Source organism: Bufo gargarizans, chromosome 7, assembly GCF_014858855.1.
Source record: "Bufo gargarizans isolate SCDJY-AF-19 chromosome 7, ASM1485885v1, whole genome shotgun sequence".
Lineage (NCBI taxonomy): Eukaryota > Metazoa > Chordata > Amphibia > Anura > Bufonidae > Bufo > Bufo gargarizans.
In genome coordinates, this window is record NC_058086.1 from 33,881,054 (window position 1) to 33,898,209 (window position 17,156).

The window sequence follows — 17,156 nt, forward strand, 5'->3', positions numbered from 1 at the left end:
AAGGCCTGAATTAATTCAAAAGGTTTGCTCTGCAGTCTGAACAAATTTAATGGGTCTGAATGTGTTCAGGGAGATGATAGGGGATCTGGGGTCTTGAAGGGGATAAGTGTCCGATCAGTGAAGATTCAGCCACAGGGACCCCGCAGATTTATGAGAATGGGGATATTGTTCCTCCCTATATGAGTGTAGTAGTGGTCGGGCACGTGTTCTGCCACTCCATTCATTCTCAAGGGGCCTCCCGGAGAGAGCCATGTACAACACTTGACTATCAGCAGCAGCAGCAACGTACATGGGCTCCATTCACTTCGACACCCTGTTCTCATGATCAGTAAGAGTCCCTGTAGGTGATTTTTTTGATGGTGGTACAACCCCTTTAGGGTCCATTCACACGTCTGCAAAATGGGTCCGCATCCGTTCCGCAATTTTGTGGAACAGGTGCGGACCCATTCATTTTCAATAGGGCCGGAATGTGCTGTCCGCATCCGCATTTGCGGATCCACACAAAAAAAAATAGAACATGGCCTATTCTTGTCCGCAATTGTGGACAAGAAAAGGCTTTTTTCTATGAGCGTGCCGGCGATGTGCGGTCTGCAAAACGTGGAACGCACATTGCCAATGTCCGTGTTTTGCGGATCCACAAAACACATACGGACCTGTGAATGGACCCTTAACCACCACTGTTCATTCCAGGAAAGATGCACCGAAGTTGTACATCCATGACATTATAGTCGACCGAAAGTGGACATGATGTTATCAGAATCCCTCAGTAGTGCAGCCTCAGGCTTTAAGGCTGTGACTTCAAAGCATACTTTTATTCTATACATTAAAAGGCCTTTATTCTGGCAGGCCTTCTTTGAAGTATGTCTGAATATGTAGGCGAGTATGCGACTAGATCCACTTTCTGTGCGTTCCATGTTCTTCCTCACTTTTTAAAGAAAATTATGACAAAAATTACACTCAGGTGACCGTAAGGGGCTGTTCAAATAGTGGATTTTGACAGTGGAGTTTGGCGCGAGGTTCTGCACCAAGCTGCCGCCGGTCACGCAGAATCCGCCTCCTATTGGTTTCCATAAGCTGCTGCTTGCACCTGCACAAAGTAAGAACACGAACAGCAGTGCGGTCTCCCACTGAAAACAACGGAAGGTGCATCCAGAGCGACCGCCGCATCCTTCTGGCGTGGAACCTGCGCCAAATTCCACTGTCAAAAGCATTATGAAAATCCCCATCATTTGTCACTTGTGAAGGAAGACATACTCCTCCCCAGGTGGTACCACTGCAAAGCATCATGGAGGGCCAGGAATAAGGCCTCACACTCAGAGGACCCGGTGTACGGTGTGCGGGTATTCCTGCTGTAAGTTTATGAATAAAGGTAGTTAGGTAGGTGGGTGTTACACTGTTCTCTGTGGGAGGCTGTCTCTGCAAAGTCTCACGGTGGCAGCACTGATTGCCCCTGCACACCCCCAACTGGTAACACCCACATGGACCTTTCTTCACAAACTTCTAGGAGGAATAATTGAGCAATGGCGCCATTATTTGGAATACAATTATTTACTAAAACAGACACATCAGGAAAAGTGACGGGTCCTCTTTGAACATTTGATGTGATCAGAACTGCTTCAGTGTGACGTCCCTTCTAATCTGACTTGTACAGCTTGTATCCAGAGAGAAATTGTCCCGTGGACATTGTAGACATTTCTCAAGGATATGCCTCTGGGACCGGAAGTTGCAGGAGGGCGCATATACGCTCTGTTTATATCTATGGGAGCGCAAAAATAGCCGAGCGCTGGCTTGGTCATTTCCATAAGCCCCATAGAAGTGAATAGAGCAGTGGCCGCGCTTGCGCAGTGTGCTTCCCATTAAGTTCAATGGGACTTCCGAAAATAGTCCGAGCGCACTGCTCAGCTATTTTCTGCAGTCCCATAGAAATGAATGGAGGACGTCCGTGCATGTGCGGTGCACCCTCCTGCACTTTCCAGCTCCGTTCTAAGGATCGGTGCGGGTCCCAGAAGCATATCCTAGCGATATTTCCCCAATGTCCACGATAGGACAACCCCTTTAAAGGTTGCCTTTCAGCAGTTTTGACCATGCTAGACTGCTGACAGCACTAGGTGGGAGCTGCGGACAGCAGTACAGACATACCTTTGTTTAGTTGTCAGGAGTATTGCGATTTGTCCGCTTCATAGCCCCTCCCCTCCGCTCTGAGTAACAGCTGTGGCATCCAACCAAGAGATCACTACCGCTGTCACCAAGAGGCGGCTCTATGCACTTCACACTGAAGCTCCGCCTCCTAGGCACTTGCAGGAATAGAATCAGGCAGAATAAAAGTTCATATTTGCACTTCTCCTGATGATAAAATATCCACAAAACGTATGTTTGTACTGCTCTCCCCAGCCCCTACCTACTGCTGTTAGCAGTTTAGCACGTTCAAAAGGGCTGAAAGAACCATTGTCCATACTTGTATTCCCCAGTACTCTGGGTTGTGCTTTTCCTCTGCTATTCCTCCTGGAAGTATATGAATACATTGGGAGCTAGGTGTAACGGTTTCTCTTTTCAGTAGGGTGCGACTGGCACAATGCAAAGTTCTAAGAAGAGATGCTCCAGATTTTGGTATTTCTAGAAGAATACAAAAACTATTCATAGAGGACGACTTGCCTGAGCTGGTGGACGCTGCCGAGTCTTCATGCTTTTTAGCTAAAAATAATAAGAAAAGCACCGATCAGACCATTCATTATATCAATAACCTGAGTAGACCATGTAAGTAGTACTGCCGCTCTGTACTCATGCTTTTTACTGTACCGCCCCTGTACCCTGTATAGGAAAGCACAGCAGACTACACTTATACAGAAAAAAGGATGCCAACAAATACCGGCCCAGCGCACGGAAATAGTACAGTCGCTGCATAGAAATGAAATGTCAGCAGACCCTAGGGCTGAGTTCACACATCGTGAATTTCCTGTGGATTTTCAGGGTGGAATTTGCACGAAATTACAGCGCAGCATTCAATAGACTTTCGCTCACGCTGTGTACACGCTGCAGGTGTTTTTAGCGCAAATTACATTTTTAAATCTGTGGCATGTTCAGTGTCCTGCGGGATGTGTGCAGATTTGCAGCAGATTTTTTTCCACTGAAGCCAATGGAGTTCTAAAAGCTGCATCTAACGGAATGGTTTACTTGCAGATCCGCAATATCATCCGCATCCAAATACGGATAATGTTTCATTGCGGATTTATGTGCAGATTTGATTTGAAAAGAGAATTAGCATCTGTCCTTAAAGGCATTTTCCGGGATTTCATTACTGACGACCTATCCTCAGGATTGGCGGCAGTCAGACTACCCGCAACTAGAGAGGAGCGAATTTCATGTTTTGAAATTCGTTCACGCTTCGTTTACTGGTAAAACGTGAATTGCGTTATGGATTCCGTTACCACGGACCACAACGCAATTCTATGACGGAATGCATAACGGAATGCCTTTAGAGCCATTCCGATATTCATTCCGTCATAATAGAAGTCTGTGGCCTGCAAAACCGATCTGTTCCGTTTCCGTTATGAAGGGGAGTCCTCTCCTGCACCTATGACACTGGCTGACCTGTTACTTGTGCGCTGAAGACATCAGTGTTGGTCCCATGTTCATATGTGGCCACATTGCTGAGAAGAATGAGGTTTTAATATATGCAAATGAGCCTCTAGGAGCAATGGGGGCGTTACCATTACACCTAGAGGCTCAGCTGTGTCTGCAACTGCCGCATCCTCTGCACTTTGATGGACAGGACCAGGCAGTGTAAACACCATCATTCCCGGCCCTGTCAACCTAATTGGAGAGGGTGCAGTAATTACAGAGAGAGCTGAGCCTCTAGGATTAACAACAACACCCCCGTTGCTCCTAGAGGCTCATTTGCATATATTAAAACATCATTTTTCTCAGCAATGCGGGACACATATGAACATGGGACCAACACAGATGCCTTCAGCTGCCAATCGCACATGTAACAGGTCAGCTAGTGTCATAGGTACAAAACTGCTGACAGATGCCCTTTAAGTGGTACAAACAGTAATAAGACCAGATAATAGGGCAGCAATGGTAGCTCTGCTTGCAGAATATTAGTGAGACTTATCTATAGATCTATACTTACTTTTATTCACCTTGTACTACACACAGAGCAGCGTCATATTATGTGTAATTTACATGAATCTAGATAGACATCGCCACCATGTGGTCAGACTGCGTACTACACGGAGGCTCATCACAGCCAGTGTCTTACGTAGAATCTGAGACATGAGGCCCCATGCAGTCCGCAAACCGTAGATACACAAAACACTGATTCCGCCCCGAGTTCGTGCCACCATTTTCTTTTCCCTTTCGATAGAAATGTCCTATCCTTGTCTGCAAAACAAGAATAGGACACGTTCTAGCTTTTTTGTGGGATGACAGCACGGACATAGGGATGCGGACAGCACACGGTGAAATGTCCGCATTTTTTGCGGCCCCATTGACATGAATGGATCCACCTTTGATGTGCAAAGAAAAAATGCGTATCGGATGCGGACCAAAAATACTGACTCTCATGTACCAGACCCGGCAGTCTCGTCTGGAGAGTCACCTGAGTGTTTCGCCTTCTTTTTTGGGCTCCCCGTCTTCTTGTCTTTACCCTTTGACCCTCGAGAAGATGCCCTGGAAGCTCGAGAAGGAGATCTGGATGAATCTCTTGTAGACATGTCTGCAAAACACATAAAGCAACATGAGAAATACACAGATATAATAAGATATAATAAGAAATGAAAACGGAAAAGATTCACTTTTGACGGAAGAGGATTCCGGGACGTGTACCAGTGATTTGGTGGGGAACGCTATCACCATTCACATTTAGATTTTGTACATTTCTGGGGCGTCCGCAGGTCGCCGCCTGACTCACTACTAGATTCCTGGTAAACATGCCGGACCCTGTGATTACCAGTCACACACAGTCAGGAGAATGTCTGCCTCGTGGCTCATAATCAGGGCTCTGTCATTAGTGATAGCAGCTCTCGCAGTCCCTGTGGCGCCGTACAGTCGGGCCGCAGTCCCTCTGTGAGTGCGTATGACCCTAGATATTCAGTTCTATAAACTACTGGGGGTGATTTATCAAACCATATCTAAAAGTAAAACTGTCCTTGTCTACAGCAAATCAGAGCTCAGCTTTCATAACATAAGCTGCTTTGTAAAAATGAAAGCGGCGCCGTGATTGGTCAACTGGTCAATTTTAATTTTCACCGTTTTGATAGATCTGCCCCTATGAGGTCACCTCCCTAATATGTCATCCGATGGAACATGGCGTGACTCCTCTAATGTATCAGAAGCATGCGGAGGTACACCATGGCCCCACAGATATCTATGGCTGCGGGGTTCTCCAGAATTTTCATCCTCAGGATAGGTCATCAATATGAGATCTGCAGGGATGCGACTCCCAGAACCCCTGGCGATCAGCTGTTTGAGGGCGCGGCAGCCTCCTCACAGATTACCAAGCACAGCGCCATCCATCCATAGTGTCTGTGCTTGGTACTGCAGCTCAGGTCCATTCACTTGAGAACGGATCCCTTGTTTGAATGGAACAAAGAGTGGACAAGTGACCCACGGGGTCCAAGCTGTGGGTCCACCGCCCAATCAGACACATCACCTATGCTGTGGATAGGTAGATAAGAGGGCGCCGTTTCTGGAAAAACTAAAATCAGCCCATTGAATGTTAATATACTGAATAAATTAACGGCGGTGGTCAGACCTTCTCAAAGATCTTCTTTCTATGAAGGACACAATCTGAAGTGATTTGTAGTCTACAATATTAAAATAGCCCAATAACGAGAGGAACATAACGTACATCCTGTATACAGCGAGAGGCTCGTCTACAAGCAGAAGTAGGACATAGGGTGACCATGGCTGGCGCTGAACACGGACACTCATGGGACTGTGACCGAGCGCTGACTCACAGCTATTAGGTGACCAACCAGAGACTTAAGATGGAAAATACTTCTCAGCTTTACATCTGCTCAGAAGACGACGAGAGAAAATATACAACTCCAGACAACTCATCCACAAAGCTGCCTCATTACAGTCAAATGGAGAACAGTAATAATACAAAATATATATAAAATATAACACACATTATTGGGAAAGTTGAGTGACGACCACATGTCCATCATTACAGATTCCACGTGTATTGTCACCCATCGCTTCCAGGCTCCACAATGTGTTGATACCAAGGTATGTGTTAAAACCAGCAGGTAACACTCTGGTAAGAGTATAACTATAGAAATATATATATGTATATACTGTAAGGGAGCGCCTTCTCAAGCAGGGCGGCGAGGACAGACTTTGGGTTTCAAAGTCCTAACAGTGTTTTATTAGGTCACTTCAGCAATACAGGCAGGGGAGCACCTAGCCTTTCTGCTGCCTGACGGCCCCTCCCCCATGCCAATTTTTTAACCTAACCCTTCCCTCCAGCCCTAATATTAAAGACATACTTGGAAAACATGACATACAGAGCTACTAAACATACAGAGTAATACAGCCCCACATACCTCTTACATCCGGTGATGTCTCCTCTGATGTAGACGTTCTCTTTCTTTATTGTCTCCGCTCAGACCAGACCGCCATGATGACTTCTTTCAGCCATCTCTTGTCTCTGCAGAGTTTGACTAACAGACATCTTAGGTTTCCTATTTTTCCATCCTCCTTCCCACCTTCTGAAGACCCCATCCTGCCACCTCTAATACTGTGCTTCCCAATACTATACCGCAGAAACAGTCCCCCTGAAAACACTATTACCACACAGATAGGACCCCTTCATTAATTATTGGCACACAGTGCCCTAAAAAATAATTGCACCCAGCAAATAGTGTCCCCGAAACTTATAGTGCCGTAAACATAGTGTCCTCCAAAAATAATTGTGCTAAGCTTATACGGTGCCAGGGTGCCCCCCCCCCCCCCAACTGTAACATTCCTCCTTTGCCAGTAAAATAGTTCCCAAAAATGCTCCCCTATAATGTGTGGCAGTACAAAAATACCCTCTTATGTGTGTTAATACATAAAATGCTCCCTTATAAGATGTTCCAGAATAAAAACAAAACAAAAAGCCTTTTAGTGCCTCCTGTAGAACAAATGTCCTCATAGTGGCCACCTTTGAATGTGTGCCAGTACAAAAATGCTCCCCTATAAAAAGCTCTAAGTATAAAAAATACCCCTTTATATGCCAGTACAAATAATGCTCCCTTATAACGTGTGTCAGTACAAAAAAATACCCCTTTTTAGTGCCCCCAACAGTGGCCCCCTTATAATGTGTGCCAGTACAAAAATGCTCTGATTACAGCTGCAATGTCCCCCTAGTGCTTTCTCCTTTTACAAAATAATGACCCCCACCCCATTGTGGCCCACCAGCATGCTGCCAAATAAAAATAATAAACTCAAATACTTCCCTCCATTCTGCTGTCAGCGATGCAGTGTAAGACACGGACCTCTTCTAGTCTGTGCCCTGAGCTCTATGCAGCCCGGCTCAGGCAGCGCGATAAGGATGACACCGGCCTCTGATAGGCCACAGGAACTAGGACTAAAGCCTATTAGAGGAAACGGTGGGCCAGGGAGACATCGCTCCTGTGCCCCGTCGCAGCATTCAACTTTATTGCAGTCCTGAGTACAGAGATGCAGTTGAATATATGCAGAGATGAGCGTTTCCACAATGGAAGTGCTCATTGCCCATGGTCCTTCTGCTGCCCCCCCCCCCCCCCCTTGCCCCTACCTGGTGCTGCCTGAGGCAATCGCCTCACCTGGCCTCATTGGTGGTGCACCCCTGAATACAGGTGATCATCCCAGTTATAGCATCACTGGGTGAGGTGAGGTTCCAGCACCTATATGTCCTGTTCAGGCCTCATGCACACGACCGTTGCATGCATCCGCGTCCGTTCCGTCATTTTTCACAGTTTAGCGGAGGTCCCATTCATTTCTATGGAGCTGTGAAAAAAAACCTCTGTTTTTTCTCCGCGTCCGTGATCCGTGTTTCTAGTTCCGTCCAAAAAATATAACCTGTCCTATTCTTGTCAGTGGAAAACGGAGGACGGACCCATTTAAGTCAATGGTACTGTAAAAAAAAAAAACGGATGCACAACTGGTATGTCATCCGTGTCCGTTTTTTTTCCTTTACTGGAAGGGTGTGGACTGGGAGGCCCCTCTGCCAATATTACCTCTCAGTCCAAATAAAAACCATCCCATGAAATTTAAACAAAACTATGTTTGCTGAAGCAGGTGCAGCTTTCTGGATTTCATCTATCTCACCAATAGCAGGCGGTGATGGGGACGAGCCTCCGTAGAATCGCGGATGACGATAGAGAGTCTTGTTCCTGTTGCAGCCTGCTATTGGCTGTCCCGTGGCGGTATGAGAAGGCGCCGCGGCGGTATGAGAAGCGACGTGGATTCTGGGGATCGAGGCAAGTACAACCTCTGAGAGGGGCCCGGGCATATGGGGAGGGGGGGGGCTATTACAGATCTTGGATAACCCCTTTAAAGGGTTGTGTCATCTGGAACTTTAAATGCATATTGCTAGGATATGCCACCAATGTCAGATAGGTGTGGGTCTCAGAGGTAGGACCAGCACCTTTCTCCAGAATGGGCATGCTCGGCATGATCTCCATTCATTTCTATAGGAGTTCCTAAAAAAGCCAATCGAGCGCGCTCAGCTATTTTTGGATGTCCCATAGAAATTAATGGAGAATGCACCGTGCAAGCGAGGCCACCGCTTCATTCACTTCTATGGGACTGCCAGAAATAGCCAAGCCTGCGCGCGCCTATTTTGAGAACTCCCATTATAATGAATGGAGTGAGGCTGCGCATGCGCAGCTGCTCTCCACTCACTTCAGGGGTCTAGTTCTGAAGATAGGTGTGGGTCCCAGAGGTGGCACCTGCACCTATCTGACTTTAGTGGCAAATCCTAGTAATCTGCCACCAGGCTGTTAACACCTTTAGGGAATTCTTTTTAGCTTTGCATTTTACACATTTTGGGCTAAAAAAATATATTTTCAATTGTCCTTCACTTTCAGTGTTTCTGCAGACTATTGCTTTCTGGTTTACACTAAAGCCGCCAGGCAGCTGTCCTTATGACTTGCTGTATAGCCCTCCTCTCTGAACCCCTGACAGCTCATAAACACATAAACACTCAGTATAGGTAAATTCTTATCAAACTGATAAGAAAATGGCCTACATGCAGCCAGTTGTCTTCCAGCCACTTGGCTCCCTCTGCAGCCAGTTGTCTTCCAGCCACTCGGCTCCTTCTGCAGCCAGTTGTCTTCCAGCCAGCTCCAGTTTTGTTAGAAGCAGGAATTTGGAAATATCGCACAGATAATTTAACTGCTATGTCTATCCCCCCCCCCCCCCTCCCATTGTCAAATAAATATAAAAAGAAAAATGAAGCAACATGTTTTAATTATGTTCTACTATTTTGTTTCTACGGCTGCAATGTAAAACTACGTGTCTCCTCTCGGAGGCCAATAGAGCGTCCTTGCATCTTAGAAAAGTCTGAACACCATCATAATCATCCGCTTGTCCTCCAGTCTTGATTTTTACTTGCCGGCAGATGTCAGGGGAGGTAAGATCAGACAGTGGTACTTCAACATGCCCGATCCTTCTGTTCTCCGGGAGCCATTACATGTACAGTTGCAAGAAAAAGTATGTGAACCCTTTGGAATGATATGGATTTCTGCACAAATTGGTCATAAAATGTGATCTGATCTTCATCTAAGTCACAACAATAGACAATCACAGTCTGCTTAACCTAATAACACACAAAGAGTTAAATGTTACCATGTTTTTATTGAACACACCATGTAAACATTCACAGTACAGGTGGAAAAAGTATGTGAACCCCTAGACTAATGACATCTCCAAGAGCTAATTGGAGTGAGGTGTCAGCCAACTGGAGTCCAATCAATGAGATGAGATTGGAGGTGTTGGTTACAGCTGCCCTATAAAACACACACCAGTTCTGGGTTTGCTTTTCACAAGAAGCATTGCCTGATGTGAATGATGCCTCGCACAAAAGAGCTCTCAGAAGACCTACGATTAAGAATTGTTGACTTGCATAAAGCTGGAAAGGGTTATAAAAGTATCTCCAAAAGCCTTGCTGTTCGTCAGTCCACGGTAAGACAAATTGTCTATAAATGGAGACAGTTCAGCACTGCTGCTACTCTCCCTAGGAGTGGCCGTCCTGTAAAGATGACTGCAAGAGCACAGCGCAGACTGCTCAATGAGGTGAAGAAGAATCCTAGAGTGTCAGCTAAAGACTTACAAAAGTCTCTGGCATATGCTAACATCCCTGTTAGCGAATCTACGATACGTAAAACACTAAACAAGAATGGATTTCATGGGAGGACACCACAGAGGAAGCCACTGCTGTCCAAAAAAAATATTGCTGGACGTTTACAGTTTGCACAAGAACACCTGGATGTTCCACAGCAGCACTGGCAAAATATTCTGTGGACAGATGAAACCAAAGTTGAGTTGCTTGGAAGAAACACAAAACACTATGTGTGGAGAAAGAGGCAAAGCACACCAACATCAAAACCTCATCCCAACTGTAAAGTATGGTGGTGGGGGCATCATGGTTTGGGGCTGCTTTGCTGCATCAGGGCCTGGACGGATTGCTATCATCAAAGGAAAAATGAATTCCCAAGTTTATCAAGACATTTTGCAGGAGAACTTAATGCCATCTGTCCACCAGCTGAAGCTCAACAGAAGATGGGTGATGCAACAGGACAACGACCCAAAGCATAGAAGTAAATCAACAACAGAATGGCTTAAACAGAAGAAAATACGCCTTCTGGAGTGGCCCAGTCAGAGTCCTGACCTCAACCCGATTGAGATGCTGCGGCCGTGACCTCAAGAAAGCGATTCACACCAGACATCCCAAGAATATTGCTGAACTGAAACAGTTCTGTAAAGAGGAATGGTGAAGAATTACTCCTGACCGTTGTGCACGTCTGATCTGCAACTACCGGAAACGTTTGGTGGAAGTTATTGCTGCCAAAGGAGGTTCAACCAGTTATTCAATCCAAGGGTTCACATACTTTTTCCACCTGCACTGTGAATGTTTACATGGTGTGTTCAATAAAAACATGGTAACATTTATCTCTTTGTGTGTTATTAGGTTAAGCAGACTGTGATTGTCTATTGTTGTGACTTAGATGAAGATCAGATCACATTTTATGACCAATTTGTGCAGAAATCCGTATCATTCCAAAGGGTTCACATACTTTTTCTTGCAACTGTATAAGGAGCAGTTGGGTGACAGATATCTCATGTGTATGGCCTAAAGAAGTATTCGGCCAATTTGTTGCTGAAAATCCACTCCACACACGTGAATGGGGTCGATTCTACGCAATATTCATGGTTTCTCCAAGCCCCAACCAGACGATTAAGACAGTCATTGAAATGCATGCAAACTGTCTGCCACGTGCGAATACGCCCTTTTACACAGATGTTGGTGGAGGGTCTACAGCTGGTTACTAATTAGTGACAAAATAAACGAGACTTTGTCCTCCCCGTGTGCTGATCCAGAGGAGATTGTGAAATCAGGAGCAGAAGGGAGACTGTCCGTTACTATATAATCCACCATGATGACTACAGGAATGTATCAGATCCAAGGGGGTCCGTTATTTCATATAAACACCTACCCCCTACGCAGATCCACCACGGCCCATCCAGAGGTGTATGTAGATCTATGACCTACCTGTCCCAATCACTCATAGAGCTCAAGAAGTTCAGTGAGGGCCCTGTGACCCCCTCCCAAACTCTAAAAGTAAGCGCTCGGCCTCTGGTAAGTGGCCATGACTATAGGGTAGCAGGCGCAGCAGCTACTGGGGGGGCCCTAGATTATCTCAGAGGTACGGTACAATTCCTGATAACTGTAGATGACGGACGACTGGTCTATCGCGTCCTGGCGGAGAGGGTCTCATTCCGTTTTGCTATAGGACCCTATGGTTATTTGTTACACCCCTGCCCCCAACCCTAAAGCCGAGCTTAGCCTAGGATTATTCATGCACACATAATACTTGGCTATCAGGTCGGTGCAGCGTGACTGTAACGTGATACATTCCCATAGTTCTGCGAGTCGAGCGCATTATACAAGTCGCTTGCATCATTGGGGTGAATCCACATGCGGCAGATCTGTTGCTAGAAGGTCTGCGGCCGTCACCTTCATCTGAATGTTACTTCAAGGGATCCATAAACTCAACATTGAAACAACTCTGTGAAATAGTTGCTGAAATGAATGCGACTGTGGTCTGGAGCTGCATTCACAATTCTGCAGGCCTCAGAGCTGAAATCTTCCATCACTTCCTGCTGGTCTTTACACTAGCAACTTCCTTAAAGGGGTCCTCTCACTTCAGTAAGTGGCATTTGTCATGTAGAGAAAGTTAATACAAGGCACTTACTAATGTATTGTGATTCTCCATATTGCCTCCTTTGCTATTGCAGTACCCCAGTACAAGGGGTATCTGCAAATGGTTAGTAATGTAATGTTAGGTACACCCAGCAAGACCGGGCTGGTGCTACTACCTGACTAGGGGGAGTCTAGTGTAGTGAGTGAGGAGGAAGGAAGGAAGTCCATGTGCTCCTTCTCCTTAGGCCTCGAGATCCAAAGAATAACCAATCCCTGTGACAGTTACTGCTACAGCAAGAAAAAGAAAGAAAGAAGAACCTTAAAATCTGTATGGCCGAGCATAGGACTCAGCAAGGTAACCGGCGACTACAGCTAACTTGACTTTGCTGCTTGAGAGGGACTACAGTTAAGACACCTCTCACACTTCACTAGGTCCTGCCTCTAAAACATGTATCCCGCAGTGGACACTACAGCCATAATTGCCAGATTACTGTTGCTAGGCAGTGATTCTAGAAAAGCGAGACTTTGGCAAGATTGCATTCTAACAGTCAGCTACTTCAGGGCTCCAGATGGCGACCAAAGTGGTCACCAATGCGACTTAGAATTGCAAAATAGCGACAAGACTTTGTTGTCTTGTCGCCATTTGCGCCTAGACCCTCCGCTGATCTGCCGCTTTAAGAAAAAAAGGCTTTCATCCAGAAGACACTCTGCAGACGTCTGCTGGGTGAAGATCCGGCCCTCACGCTGTGGCCAGTGATTGTCTTGATGCCACTGCAGCCAAACGTTTTCATGGAGAAACCCACGACAAGCAGCGGAGGCCTGGAAGCGAATGAGCCAACGCCCAGCACCTAGGGATTACCAACGCGAATCTGGCTAGTCTGGCAGGTCATGGAAATGAGTGCACAACCCCTTTAAGGCCTCTTTCACACGAGCGTGTACGGATAAGGTCCGGATGCGTTGCGGCAAACCCGCGCGAGTAGGTACCTAATTGCAGTCAGTTTTGACTGCGATTGCGTTCCGTTGTTTCGTTTTTATCGAGCGGGTGTAATGCGTTTTGCACACGCGTGATAAAAAACTGAATGTGGTACCCAGACCTGAACTTCTTCACAGAAGTTCAGGTTTAGGTTCAAGGTTGTGTAGATTTTATTATTTTCCCTTATAACATGGTTATAAGGAAAAAATAATAGCATTCTGAATACAGAATGCATAGTACAATAGCGCTGGAGGGGTTAAAAAAATAAATAAAATAATTTAACTCACCTTAATCCACTTGTTCACGCAGCCGGCATCTCTTCTGTCTTCTTCTTTGAGGAATAGGACCTTTGATGACGTCTCTGCGCTCATCACATGGTCCATCACATGATATTTTACCATGGTGATCGACCATGTGATGAGCGTAGTGACATCATCAAAGGTCCTATTCCTCAAAGAAGAAGACAGAAGAGAAGCCGGCTGCGCGAACAAGTGGATTAAGGTGAGTTAAATTATTATTATTTTTTTAACCCCTCCAGCGCTATTGTACTATGCAGTCTGTATTCAGAATGCAATTATTTTCCCTTATAACCATGTTATAAGGGAAAATAATAAAGATCGGGTCCCCATCCCGATAGTCTCCTAGCAACTGTGCGTGAAAATCACACTGCATTCGCACTTGCTTGCGATTTTCACGCAGCCCCATTCACTTCTATGGGGCCTACGTTGCGTGAAAAACGCAGAATATAGAACATGCTGCGATTTTCACGCAACGCACAAGTTATGCGTGAAAATCACCGCTCATGTGAACAGCCCCATAGAAATGAATGGGTCCGGATTCAGTGCGGGTGCAATGCGTTCACCTCACGCATCGCACCCGCGCGGAAATCTCGCCCGTGTGAAAGGGGCCTAACTGCGTGGGCTGCAGCTTAGAAAACCTCATGCTCCTGAGCATCCCAGTCATATTAGAAGTATTTTAAATTTGGCGACTAAAAATTTCATTTGGTTCCTACATTTTTCAGGTTAGAAGCCAATGGCTCCTTGATATTTTCTTAGTCTGGAGCCCCGTACTTTACCAGGCTCCATGCCTCGCCATCTGAGGAAAGAATTTGCACTACGTACAGATCATTGTTGGAAATACTACAACTCCTATGTGGCACTCAAGTTAAAATAAAGACCTTTATTCTTCTACCTCTGGCCGGGTTTCGACACCATACGCTGGCCACTGTGCTACTCCACCTCCTGCCAGGCATCCATACATCAAGGGCACCCCAAACTACCATCAGGCAGGAACCCCAACAACAGGAAGGGCCCCAAGGGAAGAAAGGGTGCCCCTTTCTCTCAATGGACCGGCCCTAGGTAAAATCGAATAGTCAAAGCCAATACCGCTCCAATCATCCGCTCCGGCCCCTCAAGGGCTCGCTGCACTGGCTTGATCCATCACATTATACACCGCTTGTTTCCAGGGGTTACGACCACCCGGCAATCCAGCAGCAGTGGTCGTGCTTGCATGCTACAGGAAAAAGACTGTGGGGGAGTGCGCATAGAACCAGGTAGGTCATCAATAGTAAAAACTTGGACAGCCCCTTTAAAAAATATGGCCCACCTTGAAATAACTGCAGTGTGTTTTCTTTTTCGGTATTTTTCTGTATCGTCCCCGCCGAAAAGTCTATCACGCTTATCAATAGAGAGATTTCTTAAAATTATTTTGGGGAAAAATATATGAAAAATTCAAGTATCATGCTTAATAATACACAGATTTTTTATATATTTTTTTTCCCCCAAAATGTGAAATGTGTGCGGATTTATTTTTACCCACGGGTTACATTTTATATTGTAAGGAGTGTGACCACCATGTGATTTCTCCCTAGAGAACCCCCTGGCCACGTTCCCTGCCATAATAGTAGACTTTAGCCTAAAAAGCGGTTCAGTGCTGTGTTATAGGTTTTTTTTCCTGGAAATGTTCTTTTCCCTTGTAGCCTCCAGGTCATATGAGAAGCCGTCACTTATCCGGAGCCAAGACACACAGTGGAAGGGGCGGCGGGGACGGCGGATCTGTGACTACGGGGAAACAATGAAACATTGACTTCTATCCTCGCTGAAGAGTCAGTGGGCGGACGCAGAGGAGTGGTACTGAGTGCTACAATGCTCCGCCATGTGATCAACGGCCACACTGCGAGAGGACAACGGGGATGTGTAAGGACAGCGGAAGGGGGGGGGTATGACCCATAACCAGGAGCAAAACACGCGCCTAATGTCTGCGCTAGGCTCTGCGGGGTTCGATTTAAAAGGTGTTGGCTCTAAGGGCGTCTTCACACGCTGCAGATTTTGTTGCAGAAAATTCCATTCACATGAATAGGGCTTGCAGAAACCCATGTGCTTTCAGCCCCATTAAAGGGGTCTTCCGGGATTTTACTACTGATGACCTATTATTTAGGATAGGTCATCAGTATCTGATCGGTGGGGGTCCGACAGTAGTAAAACCCTTTTAAGGCCTCCTGCACACGACCATAGGTGTCCCGTTGTCGTATTGCGGACCCGCAATACACAGGCACCGTTCCGTGTGCATTCCGCATCACGGATGCGGATCCATTCACTTCAATAGGTCCGCAAAATCCGGAGATGCGGAACGGAAGCATGGAACGGAACCCTACGGAAGCACTACAGAGTGCTTCCGTGGGGTTTCATCCTGTACTTCCGCTCCGCAAAAAGATAGAACATGTCCTATCTTTTTGCGGACCGGCCGGATTGCGGACCCATTAAAGTGAAGGGGTCCACGATCTGCTGCGGCTGCCCCGCGGTGTTCGTGCATTGCAGCCCTGAAGACAGGGAAGGATGCGCTGAAGACAGGGTAGGCGGCGCTGGGCACTGGACGGCGAGGGGTGCGGGCGGGCACCCTGTATTAACGGACCTCCCCTTGGGCACCTTAAGTAAGTGATTGACAGGTTATAAAAACCAGTGAGGTTTAATAAGGCCAGCTTCTTATTAGGCCTCATGCACACGACCATTGTGTGCATCCGCGGGCGTTATTCCGTTTTCCTTTTTTTTCCACGGACCCATTGACTCCATTTGGCATCCGCGTCCGTGATCCGTGTTTCCAGTCCGTGAAAAAAATATGACCTGTCCTATTTTTTTCACGGACAACGGTTCACGGACCCATTCAAGTCAATGGGTCCGTGAAAAATCACGGATGCACACAAGATTGTCATCCGCGTCCGTGATCCGTGTACGTTTTTTCCTATCATTTCAAAGGCAAACTTGACTTAGATTTTTTTTTTCATTTTTCATGTCCATGAATCCTCTAAAAATCAAGGAAGACCCACGGAAGAAAAAACGGACACGGATCACGGAACAACGGAAACCGTTTTTGCGGACCGCAAAAAAAAACGTCCGTGTGCATGAGGCCTTAGTCTGGACATGAGCATATGTTTAGGTTAGAGGGGTAAAATCTGATGACAGAAACCCTTTAAATAAGGGCAATAATTGCCACCTGTTTTTCAAAGAATGAATGACCTCCCTCATTGAACTCCACACTGCTATTATTTTGAACATGCCCCTTTCAATAAGTGATTCAATTACAGAGAATCGGCAGCATGCCTGTCACCTGCTAGTAAAGTATTTGCCATGTAGAAATATCATTTCTACCAAAACCAGTGACTGATCAGGTTAGTGATGTCTGACTGCTATTATTTTGAACACAACTGTAAATCCAGCACCAGAACCAAGCATAGTACATATTACATCTACACATCACCAGGTACAGAAATTTCAGCACAGATACCATATGAAC

General features: G+C 46.2%; 2 protein-coding genes across 3 annotated transcripts in view; one reads left to right on the top strand and one right to left on the bottom strand.

The window, feature by feature from the left end:
* DNAI3 (dynein axonemal intermediate chain 3) overlaps positions 1–17,156 on the bottom strand; it is a 65,789-nt gene that overhangs the window by 45,731 nt on the left and 2,902 nt on the right. The window contains exons 1-3 of one of the 2 annotated variants that reach the window (XM_044300629.1): positions 6,552–6,596; positions 4,601–4,717; positions 2,653–2,691 (exon numbers count right to left, since the gene is read on the bottom strand). In XM_044300629.1, coding sequence (XP_044156564.1) covers positions 2,653–2,691; positions 4,601–4,715 — 154 coding nt within the window. In that variant the 5' untranslated portion in view covers positions 4,716–4,717; positions 6,552–6,596. Of the gene's footprint in view, positions 1–2,652; positions 2,692–4,600; positions 4,718–6,551; positions 6,597–17,156 lie in introns of those variants that run through there. The other variant, XM_044300628.1, reaches the window with a different exon arrangement.
* Positions 15,468–17,156, top strand: part of MCOLN3 (mucolipin TRP cation channel 3) — a 34,659-nt gene continuing 32,970 nt past the window's right edge. The window contains exon 1 of the mRNA XM_044300635.1: positions 15,468–15,562. The gene's annotated coding sequence lies outside the window, so the exon portion shown is untranslated. The remainder of the gene's footprint in view (positions 15,563–17,156) is intronic.